At 44.6% G+C, this 13,762-nt stretch overlaps 1 protein-coding gene across 1 annotated transcript in view; it reads left to right on the top strand.

Moving 5' to 3' along the window:
• The window catches only part of pkd2 (polycystin 2, transient receptor potential cation channel), an 83,083-nt gene extending 73,907 nt beyond the window's left edge, over nucleotides 1–9,176 (top strand). Inside the window, exons 14-15 of the mRNA XM_033020164.1 lie at nucleotides 5,180–5,327; nucleotides 7,639–9,176. Coding sequence (XP_032876055.1) covers nucleotides 5,180–5,327; nucleotides 7,639–7,869 — 379 coding nt within the window. The 3' untranslated portion in view covers nucleotides 7,870–9,176. The remainder of the gene's footprint in view (nucleotides 1–5,179; nucleotides 5,328–7,638) is intronic.
• The last annotated feature ends 4,586 nt before the right edge of the window (nucleotides 9,177–13,762 follow it).

The following is a 13,762-nucleotide window of genomic DNA, read 5'->3' as shown; positions in this document are numbered from 1 at the left end:
AAAAAGAATGAGCAGAAGCAATATTGACCACAGGATGTCAAGAGTTTTATTTGTCATATGTACTGTCAATGAAACAATGAAATTCTTTCTTACTATAGCTCCGTTTGTTAAGAAGGGAGTGATGTAAACGAAAGGAAATTATAAGCTGGTTAGTCTGACTTCAGTGGTTGGTAAGATTTTAGAGTCGACAATTAAGGTTGAGGTTTCAGAGTACTAGGAAGCACATGATAAAATAGGCCGAAGTCAGCATGGTTTTGGAGGGGGTGGTGTCCTCATTGAAACTTACCGAATAGTGAAAAGCCTGGATAGTGGATGTGGAGAGGATGTTTCCACTAGTGGGAGAGTCTAGGACCAGAGGGCACAGCCTCGGAATAAAAGGACGTGCCTTCAGAAATGAGATACGGAGGAATTTCTTTAGAGGACGGTGAATTTAAAAAAAAAAAAAATTTCCCCCAAGTTCAAGTGAGTTTATAGTCATGTGTCCCTGTATAGGACAATTAAATTCTTGCTTTGCTTCAGCACACAGAACATAGTAGGCATCTATGGATATCATTGCCACAGACGGCTGTGAAGGCCAAGTCGTTGGGTATTTTTAAAGTGGAGATTGACAGATTCTTGATTAGTGCATGTGTCAAAGGTTAAGGGGAGAAGGTAGGAGAATAGGGTTGAGAGGGAAAGATGGATCAACCATGATTGAATGGCAGAGTAGACTTGATGGGCCGAATGGTCTAATTCTGCACCTACGTCTATAATCCTTAACAGGTCCATTAGCAAAACAACAGTTAAATATATAATTAATAATTCATTAATTAATGTTGTGCTCAGAAACCGTAATAGTTCAGAGTGCAACCAAAGATACAGTTCATAGAGCACAGTTGCTAAGGTAGTGGTTAATGTGAAGTTTAAATGGGATGCTGGATTGGAAACACTGCTAACACTGCTAAACATTGGAAACAAAAGACTAGAAACAAGGAACTACACGTGCTGGTTTACAAAAACAGACACTAAGTACTGAAGTAACTCATCAGGTCAGGCAATGTCTCTGGAGAGCATGAATAGATGATATTTCAAGTCAGGATCCTACGTCTAAAGAAGGGTCCCGACCCGAAAAGTCCCTATCCATGTTCTCCAGCAACTGAACCGTCCTTTCATCAGCCTGAGAGCGGTCCTGACCTCCCATCTACCTCATTGGAGATCTTCAAACTATTTTTAATCAGACTATCTTGTACTTAATGTTGTATCCTTTATCTGTACACTGTGGACAGCTTGATTGTAATCATGGACCAGAGGACTAGGAGAAATTCAGTCCAGCAGAGGAGGACAAAGGGCTTAATTAGGAAAGGGAAAATAGATTATGAAAGAAAACTGGCAGGGAACATAAAAACTGACTGCAAAAGTTTTTATAGATATGTGAAGAGAAAAAGATTAGTTAAAACAAATGTAGGTCCCTTGCAGTCAGAAACAGGTGAATTGATCATGGGGAACAAAGACATGGCAGACATGAATGCTAACATACCATTCGCTTTCTTCACTGCCTGCTGCACCTGCATGCCTACTTTCAATGACTGGTGTACCATGACACCCAGGTCTCGTTGCATCTCCCCTTTTCCTAAACGGCCACCATTCAGATAATAGTCTACTTTCCTGTTTTTGCCACCAAAGTGGATAACCTCACATTTATCCACATTATACTGCATCTGCCATGCATTTGCCCACTCACTCAGCCTATCCAAGTCACCTTGCAGCCTCCTAGCATCTTACTCACAGCTAACGCAATTGAATAACTACTTTGGTTCTGTCTTCACTAAGGAAGACATAAATAATCTGCCGGAAATAGCAGGGGACCGGGGGTCAAATGAGATGGAGGAACTGAGTGAAATCCAGGTTATCTGGGAAGTGGTGTTAGGTAAATTGAATGGATTAAATCCGATAAATCCCCAGGGCCAGATAGGCTGCATCCAAGAGTACTTCAGGAAATAGCTGCAGAAATAGTGGATGCATTAGTGATAATTTTTCAAAACTCTAGATTCTGGAGTAGTTCCTGAAGATTGGAGGGTAGTTAATGTAACCCCACTTTTTAAAAAGGGAGGGAGAGAGAAAACGGGGAATTACAGACCAGTTAGTCTAACATCGGTAGTGGGGAAACTGCTAGAGTCAGTTATTAAAGATGGGATAGCAGCACATTTGGAAAATGGTGAAATCATTGGGCAAAGTCAGCATGGATTTATGAAAGGTAAATCATGTCTGACGAATCTTATAGAATTTTTCGAGGATGTAGAGTGGATAAGGGAGAACCAGTGGATGTGTTATATCTGTACTTTCAGAAGGCTTTTGACAAGGTCCCACATAAGAGATTAGTATACAAATTTAAAGTACATGGTATTGGGGGTTCAGTATTGATGTGGATAGAGAACTGGCTGGCAGACAGGAAGCAAAGAGTAGGAATAAACGGGTCCTTTTCACAATGGCAGGCAGTGACTAGTGGGATACCGCAAGGCTCAGTGCTGGAACCCCAGCTATTTACAATATATATTAATGATTTGGACGAGGGAATTGAATGCAACATCTCCAAGTTTGCGGATGACATGAAGCTGGGGGGCAGCGTTAGCTGTGAGTAAGATGCTAGGAGGCTGCAAGGTGACTTGGATAGGCTGGGTGAGTGGGCAAATGCATGGCAGATGCAGTATAATGTGGTTAAATGTGAGGTTATCCACTTTGGTGGCAAAAACAGGAAAGTAGACTCATATCTGAATGGTGGCCGTTTAGGAAAAGGGGAGATGCAACGAGACCTGGGTGTCATGGTACACCAGTCATTGAAAGTAGGCATGCAGGTGCAGCAGGCAGTGAAGAAAGCGAATGGTATGTTAGCATTCATAGCAAAAGGATTTGAGTATAGAAACAGGGAGGTTCTACTGCAGTTGTACAGGGTCTTGGTGAGACCACACCTGGAGTATTGCGTACAGTTTTGGTCTCCTAATCTGAGGAAGGACATTCTTGCCAGAGAGGGAGTACAGACTGATTCCTGGGATGTCAGGACTTTCATATGAAGAAAGACTGGATAGACTCGGCTTGTACTCGCTAGAATTTCGAAGATTGAGGGGGGATATTATAGAAACTTACAAAATTCTTAAGGGGTTGGACAGGCTAGATGCAGGAAGATTGTTCCCGATGTTGGGGAAGTCCAGAACAAGGAGTCACAGTTTAAGGATAAGGGGGAAATCTTTTAGGACCGAGATGAGAAAAACATTTTTCACCCAGAGAGTGGTGAATCTCTGGAATTCTCTGCCACAGAAGGTAGTTGAGGCCAGTTCATTGGCTATATTTAAGAGGGAGTTAGATGTGGCCCTTGTGGCTAAAGGGATCAGGGGGTATGGAGAGAAGGCAGGTACAGGATACTGAGTTGGATGATCAGCCATGATCATATTGTATGGCGGTGCAGGCTCGAAGGGCCGAATGGCCTACTCCTGCACCTAATTTCTATGTTTCTATGTGGAGTCTTTTGGCCTGGAGAGCACGCAAATAAAAATCTTTTCACTGTACCTCGGTAAACTTGACAATAATAAACTAACCTAAACTATTAGCTACAGGGAGAGATTGGACAGACTTGGATTGATTTCTCTCAGCAGAACGCAGGAGGTTGCGGGGAGAGCTCATAGAAGTGTTTAAAATAATGAGAGGCATAGATAGGCTAGCTAGTTGAACCCTTTAAACCCAGGATGGAAGAATCAATTACTCGGCAGCATAGCTTTAAGGTGAGAGGAGCTAAGTGTAACGGAGATGTACGGGGCAAGTATTTTTACACAGAGGGTAATGAGTGCCTGGAACTGTCGGGCCATGGTATATTAAAAAAAGATTTTTTTTTAAATGAAAAAAAAAAAATGGTGGAGGCAAAAGGCTGACATCGAGTGCTGCTGGAGGGTCATCAACTCGGTGAAAGACGCTCTTTGGTCTGCCCGAGCGTTACTCACCACCCAGCAGAGCGAGATGTCCGTCAGGGAATGTTGCCGACTGGCCCACTGCAGACTGCAGGAGTACGTGCTAAGGGACTCGCTGAAGCTTGGTGCAGCCAACGCCAAGGCTCGGTGGGGGAGGGCCACAGTCTAGGGTCCTTCCGCTGCTGGACATGGGGGGCACGGTATGGTGGAGACACCCCTCAAATTAAATTAAGGGAAGGTATCCCACACCAGGGGGCCACATGAGTGGCACGGGTGGGGGACATTTTTGTGGAATTTAAAAGACATAAACTGTATTGAACAATCTCCATAGCCTACAAAAATGTCGGATGGAATTTTCGAACTGTGCACACATTGTATATATTTATTACTTGGACAGGGGCCACAGAGTGGCACGGGTGGGGGACAGTTTTGGTGGAATTTGACAAATGTCAAAATATTGTACTGAAAAAAATTAGTATAGTCTCCGAAAATGTCGGATGAATTTTTTGTTCGAATGGTTCATGAATTGTATATATTTATCAATTGAATAAAGTCTATTTTGAAATAAAAAAAAATTTTAAATGGTGGAGGCAAAGACAATAATGGCATTTAAGAGACTTTTGGATAGGCACGTGGATATGGAGAGATATGTTCTTGGCATTATGTTCACGCTGACATTGTGGGTTGAAGGGCCTATTTTTATGCTGTACTCTTCTATGTTCCACATAACCTAGTAATGTAATACTGTGGATGTTTACTTTGCATTGAAACATATAAGATTGTTAAGGGTTTGGACACGCTAGAGGCAGGAAACATGTTCCCGATGCTGGGGAGTCCAGAACCAGTTTAAGAATAAGGAGTAAGTCATTTAGAACGGAGACGAGGAAACACTTTTTCTCACCGAGAGTGGTGAGTCTGTGGAATTCTCTGCCTCAGAGGGCGGTGGAGGCAGTTTCTCTGGATACTTTCAAGAGAGAGCTAGATAGGGCTCTTAAAATAGCGGAGTCAGAGGATTTGGGGAGAAGGCAGGAACGGGGTACTGATTGGGGATGATCAGCCATGATCACATTGAATGGCGGTGCTGGCTCAAAGGGCCAAATGGCCTACTCCTGCACCTATTGTCTATTGTCTATAAAAGCTATGTTACTCTGTTGAAAGCATCTGTGTAATTAATCAGTAGAGAACAGCTAATTTTAGAATGACTTTGAAAGCTGTATTTGTAATTGATTTGATTCTTTGCTCAGCCTTGTCAGGCGCGTGGATCGGATGGAGCATTCCATCGGCAGCATCGTGTCCAAAATTGATGCCGTGATTGTGAAGCTGGAGGCCATGGAGAGAGCCAAGCTGAAGAGGAGGGACGTACTAGGCAGGCTGCTGGATGGTGTAACAGAGGTGAGCCCTATCTGAGGCACTGGCTGGACTTTCATCACTCTCTCTGTAATAGTCATAGTGATACAGTGTGGAAACAGACCCCTCGGCCCCACTTGCCCACACCCACCAATGCACTAGTCCCACCTGCCCGCGCTTGGCCCATACCCCTCTAAACCTATCCTATCCATGAACCTGTCCAAATGTCTCCTAATTGTAATGATATTGTTATAGTCCCTGCCTCAACTACCTCCTCTGGCACTTTGTTCCATATACCCACCACCTTTTGTGTAAAAAAAAAAAGTTGCCTCTCAGTTTCCTATCTCTTCCCCCCTCACCTTAAACCTATGTCCTCTGGTTCACATAGAAACATAGAAAATAGGTGCAGGAGGAGGCCATTTGGCCCTTCGAGCCAGCACCGCCATTCATTGTGATCATGGCTGATCGTCCCCAATCAATCATCCCCAAGCCTTCTCCCCAATAGAAACATATGGTACCTCAATGGTAACTTAAAAATAAAACCTTGTTTCCATCCCTAAATAAAATTAAGATTTTCAATTGGAACTGCATCTACTGTGCTGAGCATTCTGTGTGTGAGTCGGCTCATGTCTGAATGAGGTTAAAATTTTGTTTTTAAACATTGAATATATGATTTGTTGCTTCTGCAGATGATGGTTTGACAGTGTAGGCAGCTGGAAATGATGTAAACTGGTGGAGGGAAGTGAGGAATTTGCGGGAGGTTGTGTCAGCGTGATGTCTGGATGTTTGTTTGTACAATCGGGCACCACCTCCAACCAAGGGCCAAAACTAAACTGTTGAAGCAGGGGTCACTTCAAACTTCCAAAACGGAGGTGGAAAGGTTTTGTTAAATGAATACTAAGGCTTGCCAAACCAAGGAAGGCAAAGAAAAGATAAAAAATACAGACGAGGAACAGGCTAATTGGACAAAGTTAGATCAGACTATACATTGGTCCGTATAGAGTCATACAGCGTCGAAACAGGCCCTTCGGCCATCTTGCCCATACTGACCAACATCCCCCATCTATATTGGCCCCACCTGCCCACATTTGGCCCATATCCCTCTAAACCTGTCCTGTCCATGTACCTGTCCAAATGCCTATTGAATGATGTAACTTGACTTTCCTATGCTTGGGTCTTCTAAATGAAACTTAATTTGAATGATTTAATTTGCTTAATGTAAAGAGAAGCCTCAGATTCTGATACAGATCTGCTTCGATATTAAATTTGCAGCCCGAGCCAAGTAAGAGAAATACAAAGAGCAGTTATTATATATAAACATTAACAGTGTTGGGCAAATTCAGCAGGTTAGGTGGCATCTGTGGAGAGAATGGACTGACATTTCACTCCTCTTTGCTTATCTAATGCCCTTTTGTCTCCTATTTACCTCCAGTCTTTGTCACTTGGTCCACCATCTGCCAATTGCCCTCCTCTCATCTGTACCATGATTCACTTCCCAAGCTTTGCCCAGCACCCACTTCTCTTCCAGCTTTCTCCCGCTCCATCAGTCTGAAGATGGATTCTGCCTCAAAACGTCATTGATTCATTGACACATTGACAGATACAATGTGGAAGCAGACCCCTCCGGGCCACGCTGACCATAGATCACCCGTTCCAACTAGTTCTATCCTATTCCACTTTCACGTCCACTCCCTAAACACGCAGGGAAAATTTACAGAGGCCAATTAACCTACACGCCTGCAAGTCTGTTGGACGTGGGAGGAAACCGGAGGAAACCCATGCGATAGCAGGGAGAACATGCAAACTCCACGCAGACAGACAGCACATTTAGTCGAGATCAAACCCGGGGCTCTGGCGCTGTGAGGCAGCAGCTCTACCCGCTGCATCGCTGTACTGTCATCTGTCCATTCCCTCCAAAGACACTACCTCACCCGCTGATAGACACAAAGTGCTGGAGTAACTCAAATCAGGCGGCATTGCTAAAGAAAAAAGATAGGTGGTTTTGGATCGGGACCCTTCTTCAGACCCAGAACGTCACTTATCATTTTTCTCCAGAGATGCTGCCTGACCCACAGAGTTACTCCAGCACTTTGTCTATCTTTGGTATAAACCAGCATCTGTAGTTCCTTCCCTGACTCTGATGAAGGGTCTCGACCCAAAACGTCACCCATTCCTTCTCCCCAGAGATGCATCCTGACCCACGGGGTTACACCAGCACTTTATGTCTATCATTGGTATACACAGCATCTGCAGTTGTTTGTTTCCAGGCCTGACCCGCTGAGTTACTCCAGCGCTCTGCGCTTGGCTGAGGTAGCGGGCGTAGTGTAACATGAGTAAAGCTTCCTTTGCCCCACAGGATGAGCGCCTGGGTCGGGACAATGACGTGCACCGCGAGCAGATGGAGCGCCTGGTGCGCGAGGAGCTGGAGCGCTGGGAGTCGGACGAGACCGTGTCGCAGCTGAGCCACCACCTCGGGACCCCGCTGGGGATCAACGGGCGCTCCCGCTCCCACAGTTCCCGCCCCTCGTCCTCTCAGTCCACTGAAGGCTTGGCGGACGCCGGGGGTCTTGGGGGAAGCCATGTCTAGAGCTTTCATTCTGCAGCTGGAGATGGGCTTGTCAGTTAATCTATAACGTCACATTGCGCAGACGTTGCATCAGTATTTACACCTTGTTTTTTAATGCAGTTGTGAATTGATCAGTTGAGTAGGAATGATCACACCCAACACCTGGGCAAGGATTGTACAGCCATGTAATCATGGATTTTTATAAACTCTTACCTGTAGCCTGCTTTACTTCAAGAAATTTAGAGGAAGCTGCGTGCGTATTTTCCTGCACCCGTGGTACAGAATGCTTTAGCTGGAGAAATTCCCAATAAACCGGGGCAGAGCTGTGTCTCGGCATTAATTGGAGAGCTTCAGAGATCAACCATGATGGGATTTAGGTTTCATTATTTTTCTTCCCTCCCTTCAACCTGATCAAGGTTCTTGCTTAGTAAAGGTGTCAAAGGTTACGGGGAGAAGGCATGAGAATGTGCTTCAGAGGGAAAGATAGATCAGCAAGATTGGAAAGATTGAATGGTGGAATAGACTCGATGGGCAGAATGGCCTAATTCTGCTCCTCTGACATGAACATGAAAGATCTTTCAGCAAACCAGTACACGTAACATTGGCCTCCGTCCATGCTCTGTCGATTACAAATGGGTCTTCTTAAACAGGCTTAGAGGTTAAGATGGGTATTCTCACTCTGTTATTCTACCCCCCAATCCAGTGGACATCTGTAATCTGTAAAACAAAATGTGTGAGAAGGAACGGCAGATGCTGGTTTAAACCGGATAGACACAAAAAACTGGAGTAACGCAGCGGGACAGGCAACATCACTGGAGAGAAGGAATGAGTGACGTTTCGGGTCGAGACCCTTCTTCATACTTCTAGTCTGAAGACCCGAAACGTCACTCATTCCTTCCCTGTCCCGCGGGCTGCGTTACTCCAGCTTTTTGTGTCTTATCTTCTGTAATCTGTAAACTCCATCTTGCTGCCCATTAGTTTGGCAGGATGTGGTGTTTTCAGCAAATAGTGGTATGGGTTTGGGAACGTTGCCTCACTCATTCTCCTCAGAACCTCTGTAATTTAACCTCTGGATTGTGATTTTGGATTTTTTAAAAAAAATTTAAGGCTATAGTTTAATAATTAGCATGAATCTGTCCGATGGTGTCAGGGAAGAAGCATGACATTAGGATTAATAACATATCCAACAAAGTCAACATGGACTGCATAGTCCGCGGCAGGGTGGCGCAGCGGTAGAGTTGCTGCTTACAGTGCCAAAAACCTGGGTTGCATCCTGACTACGGGTGCTGTCTGTACGGAGTTCTCCTTTTTAATTTAGTCTAGAGATACGGTGTGAAAACAGGCCCTTCATCTCACGAGCAACGATCCCCGCACACTTACACTATCCTACACACCGTAGGGACAATTTACAACTACACCAAGCCAATTAGCCTACAAACCTGTACGTCTTTGGAATATGGGAGGAAACTGGAGATCCCGGAGAAAAGCCGCACATATCACAGGGAGCACATACAAACTGTACAGACAAGCACCCATATTCGGGATCGAACCCGGGTCTTTGGCGCTGTAAGGCTGCTAACTCTGCCACTGTGACACCTTTTGTGCCGTCCTTGATGACTATGTTATTAATCCCAATGCCCTGTGACCGTGTGGGTTTTCTCCGGGTGCTCCGGTTTCTCCCACACACAAAGATGTGCAGGTTTGTGGGTTAATTGGCTCCGGTAACATTGTAAACTGTCCCTAGTGTTACGGATAGGGCTAGTGTACGAGGTGATCGCTGGTCGGTGTGGATTCGGTGGGCCAAATCCACGCTGTATCTCTAAAGTCCAAAGGCATTCTGTGATCTCCAGCCGAGTTGTGTAAATAGTTGTGAAGTGTATCTGCATTTTCTCAACTGAATGAAACCTACTTAACAATAAGATCCTAGCTGACAATAAGAGCTTTAGAAGGTAAAATTAGAAAAGTTGCCTTCATCAGTTTTCATCCTGAACTGCAGTGAATTACAAGCTAGGAGGAGCTGTTTAAAAGTTTTTGTGGATAATGGATGCAGGGGCACAGACTGCATGGAATTGGTTTAACCAGAATGATTAGTGACACAAGCAGATCCCACCTCTCCTGCCATCTCCCACCCTCCATTTCCCCACGAATCCTTGGATTCTGTGTCGTGTCAGTAAGAGGGTGGGATTGAGGGGCCGTGTTGTGTCGTCTTCTCCTGTGTCAGATGTTGATCATTGAACACAGAAGGGAAGGGAAGGCCCGAGTTAAACGTTCTTGCGGATTGCTTACTGGACCTTTCCAAGAATTGCCAGCCCCTTCACAGTCCGGACTCTACTTTTGCCATTAATCCTTAATGATCCTTCAGTGGAATTTGTTTAAACAAAAGTTTATTTTTTAAATTGTAAAGTTTAAAAAGTTCCTCCAGGATATTGTGCACGAATCAGTGGAGAGCCACCTAAATATTCTGATTCACAATTGGTAACAATAGAGATTTTTGGGATGGCTTTAGAGGCTAGAGTGGACCCGGGGAACTTGAGATGTTTGTTCATAAGACACAAAGTGCTGGAGTAACTCAATGGAACAGGCTGCATCTTGGGTGAACATGGATAGGTAACATTTTTGGTTGGCACCCATCTTGTTTTCAAGATTGAAGAAGGGTCCTGACCTGAAATGTCACCTATCCATGTTCTCCAGGAATGCCACCTGACGCACTGGGTTACTCCAGCACGTTGTGTCTTTTTTTAAATTTGAGTCCGGAGGCTCGGTTACTCTAAATTACCATTGTTGAAATAGTCCTTAAAAAGATATCCAGTGTCTTTATCCCAAGATAGGGAAACCAAGAACTAGAGGGCAAAGTATTGTGAGAGGGGAAAGATTTAATAGGAGCATGAGAGACAGCTTTATCAGACAGAAGGTGGTGGATGTATGGAATGAGCTGCCTGAGGAAGTAGTTGAGGCAGGTATAATAACAGCATTTAGGACATTTGGACAGGTACGTGGATAGAAAAGGTTTGGAGGGATCTGGGCCAAATGTGGGCAAATGGAACCAGCTCAGATGTGGCCTCTTGGTCAGCATGGACAAATTGGGTTGAAGGGCCTGTTTCTATACTCTGACTAATTGATTGAGGAAATATGTAAGTGGTGAGCGGAATTGAGAGGGTGGGAGTGCTTTGTGGCGGAAACATCCTAACTGAAGGTTAAGGGCCCTGTTTCAGTACTTTCTTATCAACGTCTCTATAAACTAAACATAGTAATTGGCCCTCACCTGTGCAAAGGTTGCTGAATTCCTTGCTTTCTGTTTTTTGTTATGAGCCGCCTCCTATGAGAGATGCTTTGTTGGATCTTGTTTTTGAAGGTAGGTCGCATAGTTCTCACCCATCGAAGTGACTTTCCATCATTGCCTCAAACGCATCTTAAAGATAGGACCTGGTTGGCATTACCGTTGTGATAAATATGGAGGCAAATGCTTGTAAAACTAGACACTTTGGAAACCCTCACATTACACGGCAGAAGCATTTGGTTTCCGCATTTACCAGCAGCAACAAGGAGACCATGGATAGGTGATGTTGCAGGTTGAGACCCTTCAGTCACCTATCCATGTTCTTCGGAGATGCTATCTGACCCCCTGGGTAACTCCAGCACTTTTGTCTTATTTTGTAAACCAGTATCTGCGGTTCTTTTTTTTTTCTAGAATTCCATGTAACCTGTGCTGTTATTAAGTCTGAATCTTATATTCCACATTATTATTTTTGCATAGTTGCCTTTCTAAATACAGAATGAAAGTGCTTTGATCTGTATTCACTTGCCATGTATATTTCCCTTGTAGTTTAGGTTTGACATTACCTGCATAATGTTGAATATGAATTCATGTACCTATTAATGCATCACAACTTTTTTGAACAAAAAGATTTTTATTAAAGTGATATGTAGGAACTTTAACAAACTTCATTTTGAAGTGCATAATTTCATGGGATGTCCATGTTATATCTTGACGCTGTGCGTGCAAATGCATAAAGTCTAGTTTATAGAACTGTGTTTTTATATTTTAATATCTCATTTGAAATATCCAGCTTCCCCGTGCTACTTTTCTATAACTAGTTACACTTTGTTTACAAACTTTCCAGTAGGTTTCAAGTCTTCCATTGTTGGAGGTTTTTTGTAGATTACGGGCAATTGTATGCAAGCACTTTATAATAAAGTATATCTTTTCTGCTGATTTACTTGCCTCTGTGATTTTCACACTGCAGATACAAGGGAAGACGTGAGGAAGAAGTCATGGTGAAAATAATGAGAAAGTAAAAAGCTGTGTTACACAGGTCTGCTCAGGCATGGGGAGGCAGGACGGAAGGAGGTGGGAGTTAAAGTTGACTACATATGTATTTAGCCATTTCAGAATAACAACTAAATTGTTGCCATCTAGAAGATGTTGGCAAGGCTGCATTTGAGTAGTGTGTTTAGTTTTGGTCATCCTGCTATAGGAAAGATGTTGCTAAGTTGGAAAGAGTGCAGAGAATATTTGAGGATGATGACAGGACTTGAGGGCCTGAGCTACAGGGAAGGCTAGGACTCAATGGCGGAGTAGGCTCGATGGCCCGAATAGCCTAATGCTCTTCCTGTGACTTCTTCCCCTGGACTTTTTGGTGGTAAATGCTCTGGTAAGTGGCATTACTCATATTTCCGTAAGGAGGCAGACCATTTGGCACATTAAGTCTCAGACTGAAAACAATCCCACCATTCCCACCTGATTTATTTCTGAATACCTCTTCAAGACAAGACGAGATAGTTTATTGTCATGTGTCCCAGATAGGACAATGAAATTCTTGCTTGCAAAAATACAGAACAGTTCAGTTGAATATTCACATAAATAAGCAGATAAAGTGCAATAGACTGTTACAGTTCAGAGTCTGTTTGTTGGAGAGTTTAATAGCCTGATGGCTGTGGGGAAGTAGCTGTTCCTGAACCTGGATGTAACAGATTTCAGGCTCCTGTACCTTCTGCCCGATGGTAGCGGAGAGATGAAAGCGTGGCCAGGATGGTGTGGGTCCTTGATGATGTTGCCAGCCTGTTTGAGGCAGCGACTGCGATAGATCCCTTCGATGGTGGGGAGGTTAGAGCCGATGATGGACTGGGCAGTGGTCACAACTTTTTGCATCCTTTTCTCTTGTGTCCATCAGCCCTCCCGCGCTTCTCAATGTTTTTTTTATTATCACCTGTAACAAGGTACAATGAAGTATTATTTTGTATACAGCTCAGCAAGACTATCACCAGACATAATCACAATCCCCCGGTTAGTACAGAATGTACATCACAGCCCACAGAGTCTATATGCAAGATGCATCATTGTTCAGTCCCCGCCACAGCTGGCCGCAAAGGCCCATTGCAGCCGTCGCCTCCATTCCAGTCGTCCCGCGAACCATCGTCCCTCTCCTCACACGGTCCTCTTCAGTGCTCGTTCGCCCGGGGGGGGGGGGGGGGGGGGGGCAAGACCCTCCCCAGTTCTTTTCACCGGGCCCATTGTCCAGCATCTGCCGCCGTCTCCCTCTATCCTTCTCTCCGCGGGTTCCAAGTTCCGCAGCGGGCGAGTCAGGCCTCCCGTTGGGATACGGCTGCGGATCGCTGGGGGCTCTTCTCACTCTCAAATTTACAGCCTGAAAAACCTCCTTACAGGGAGCGGTATAGTGGTTGACTTACAGCACCAGAGACCTGGGCTTGATCCTGTCTACGGGTGCTGTCTGTACAGAGCTTGTACGTTCTCCCTGTGACCGTGTTGGTTTCCTTCGGTTTCTCTGGCCTCATACATTCCAAAGACATGCAGGCTGGTCGGTTAATCGGAGTCTGTAAGTGTGTAGGATAGAAGTAATGAATGGGTGAATGCGCTGTTCCTCACAACTAAACCGAAAAAGGTCTTTGCAATGCG

Source organism: Amblyraja radiata, chromosome 1 (assembly GCF_010909765.2).
Source record: "Amblyraja radiata isolate CabotCenter1 chromosome 1, sAmbRad1.1.pri, whole genome shotgun sequence".
Classification (NCBI taxonomy): domain Eukaryota; kingdom Metazoa; phylum Chordata; class Chondrichthyes; order Rajiformes; family Rajidae; genus Amblyraja; species Amblyraja radiata.
Note: the sequence above shows the minus strand (reverse complement) of the source record. Positions and strands in the feature narration are given on the sequence as shown.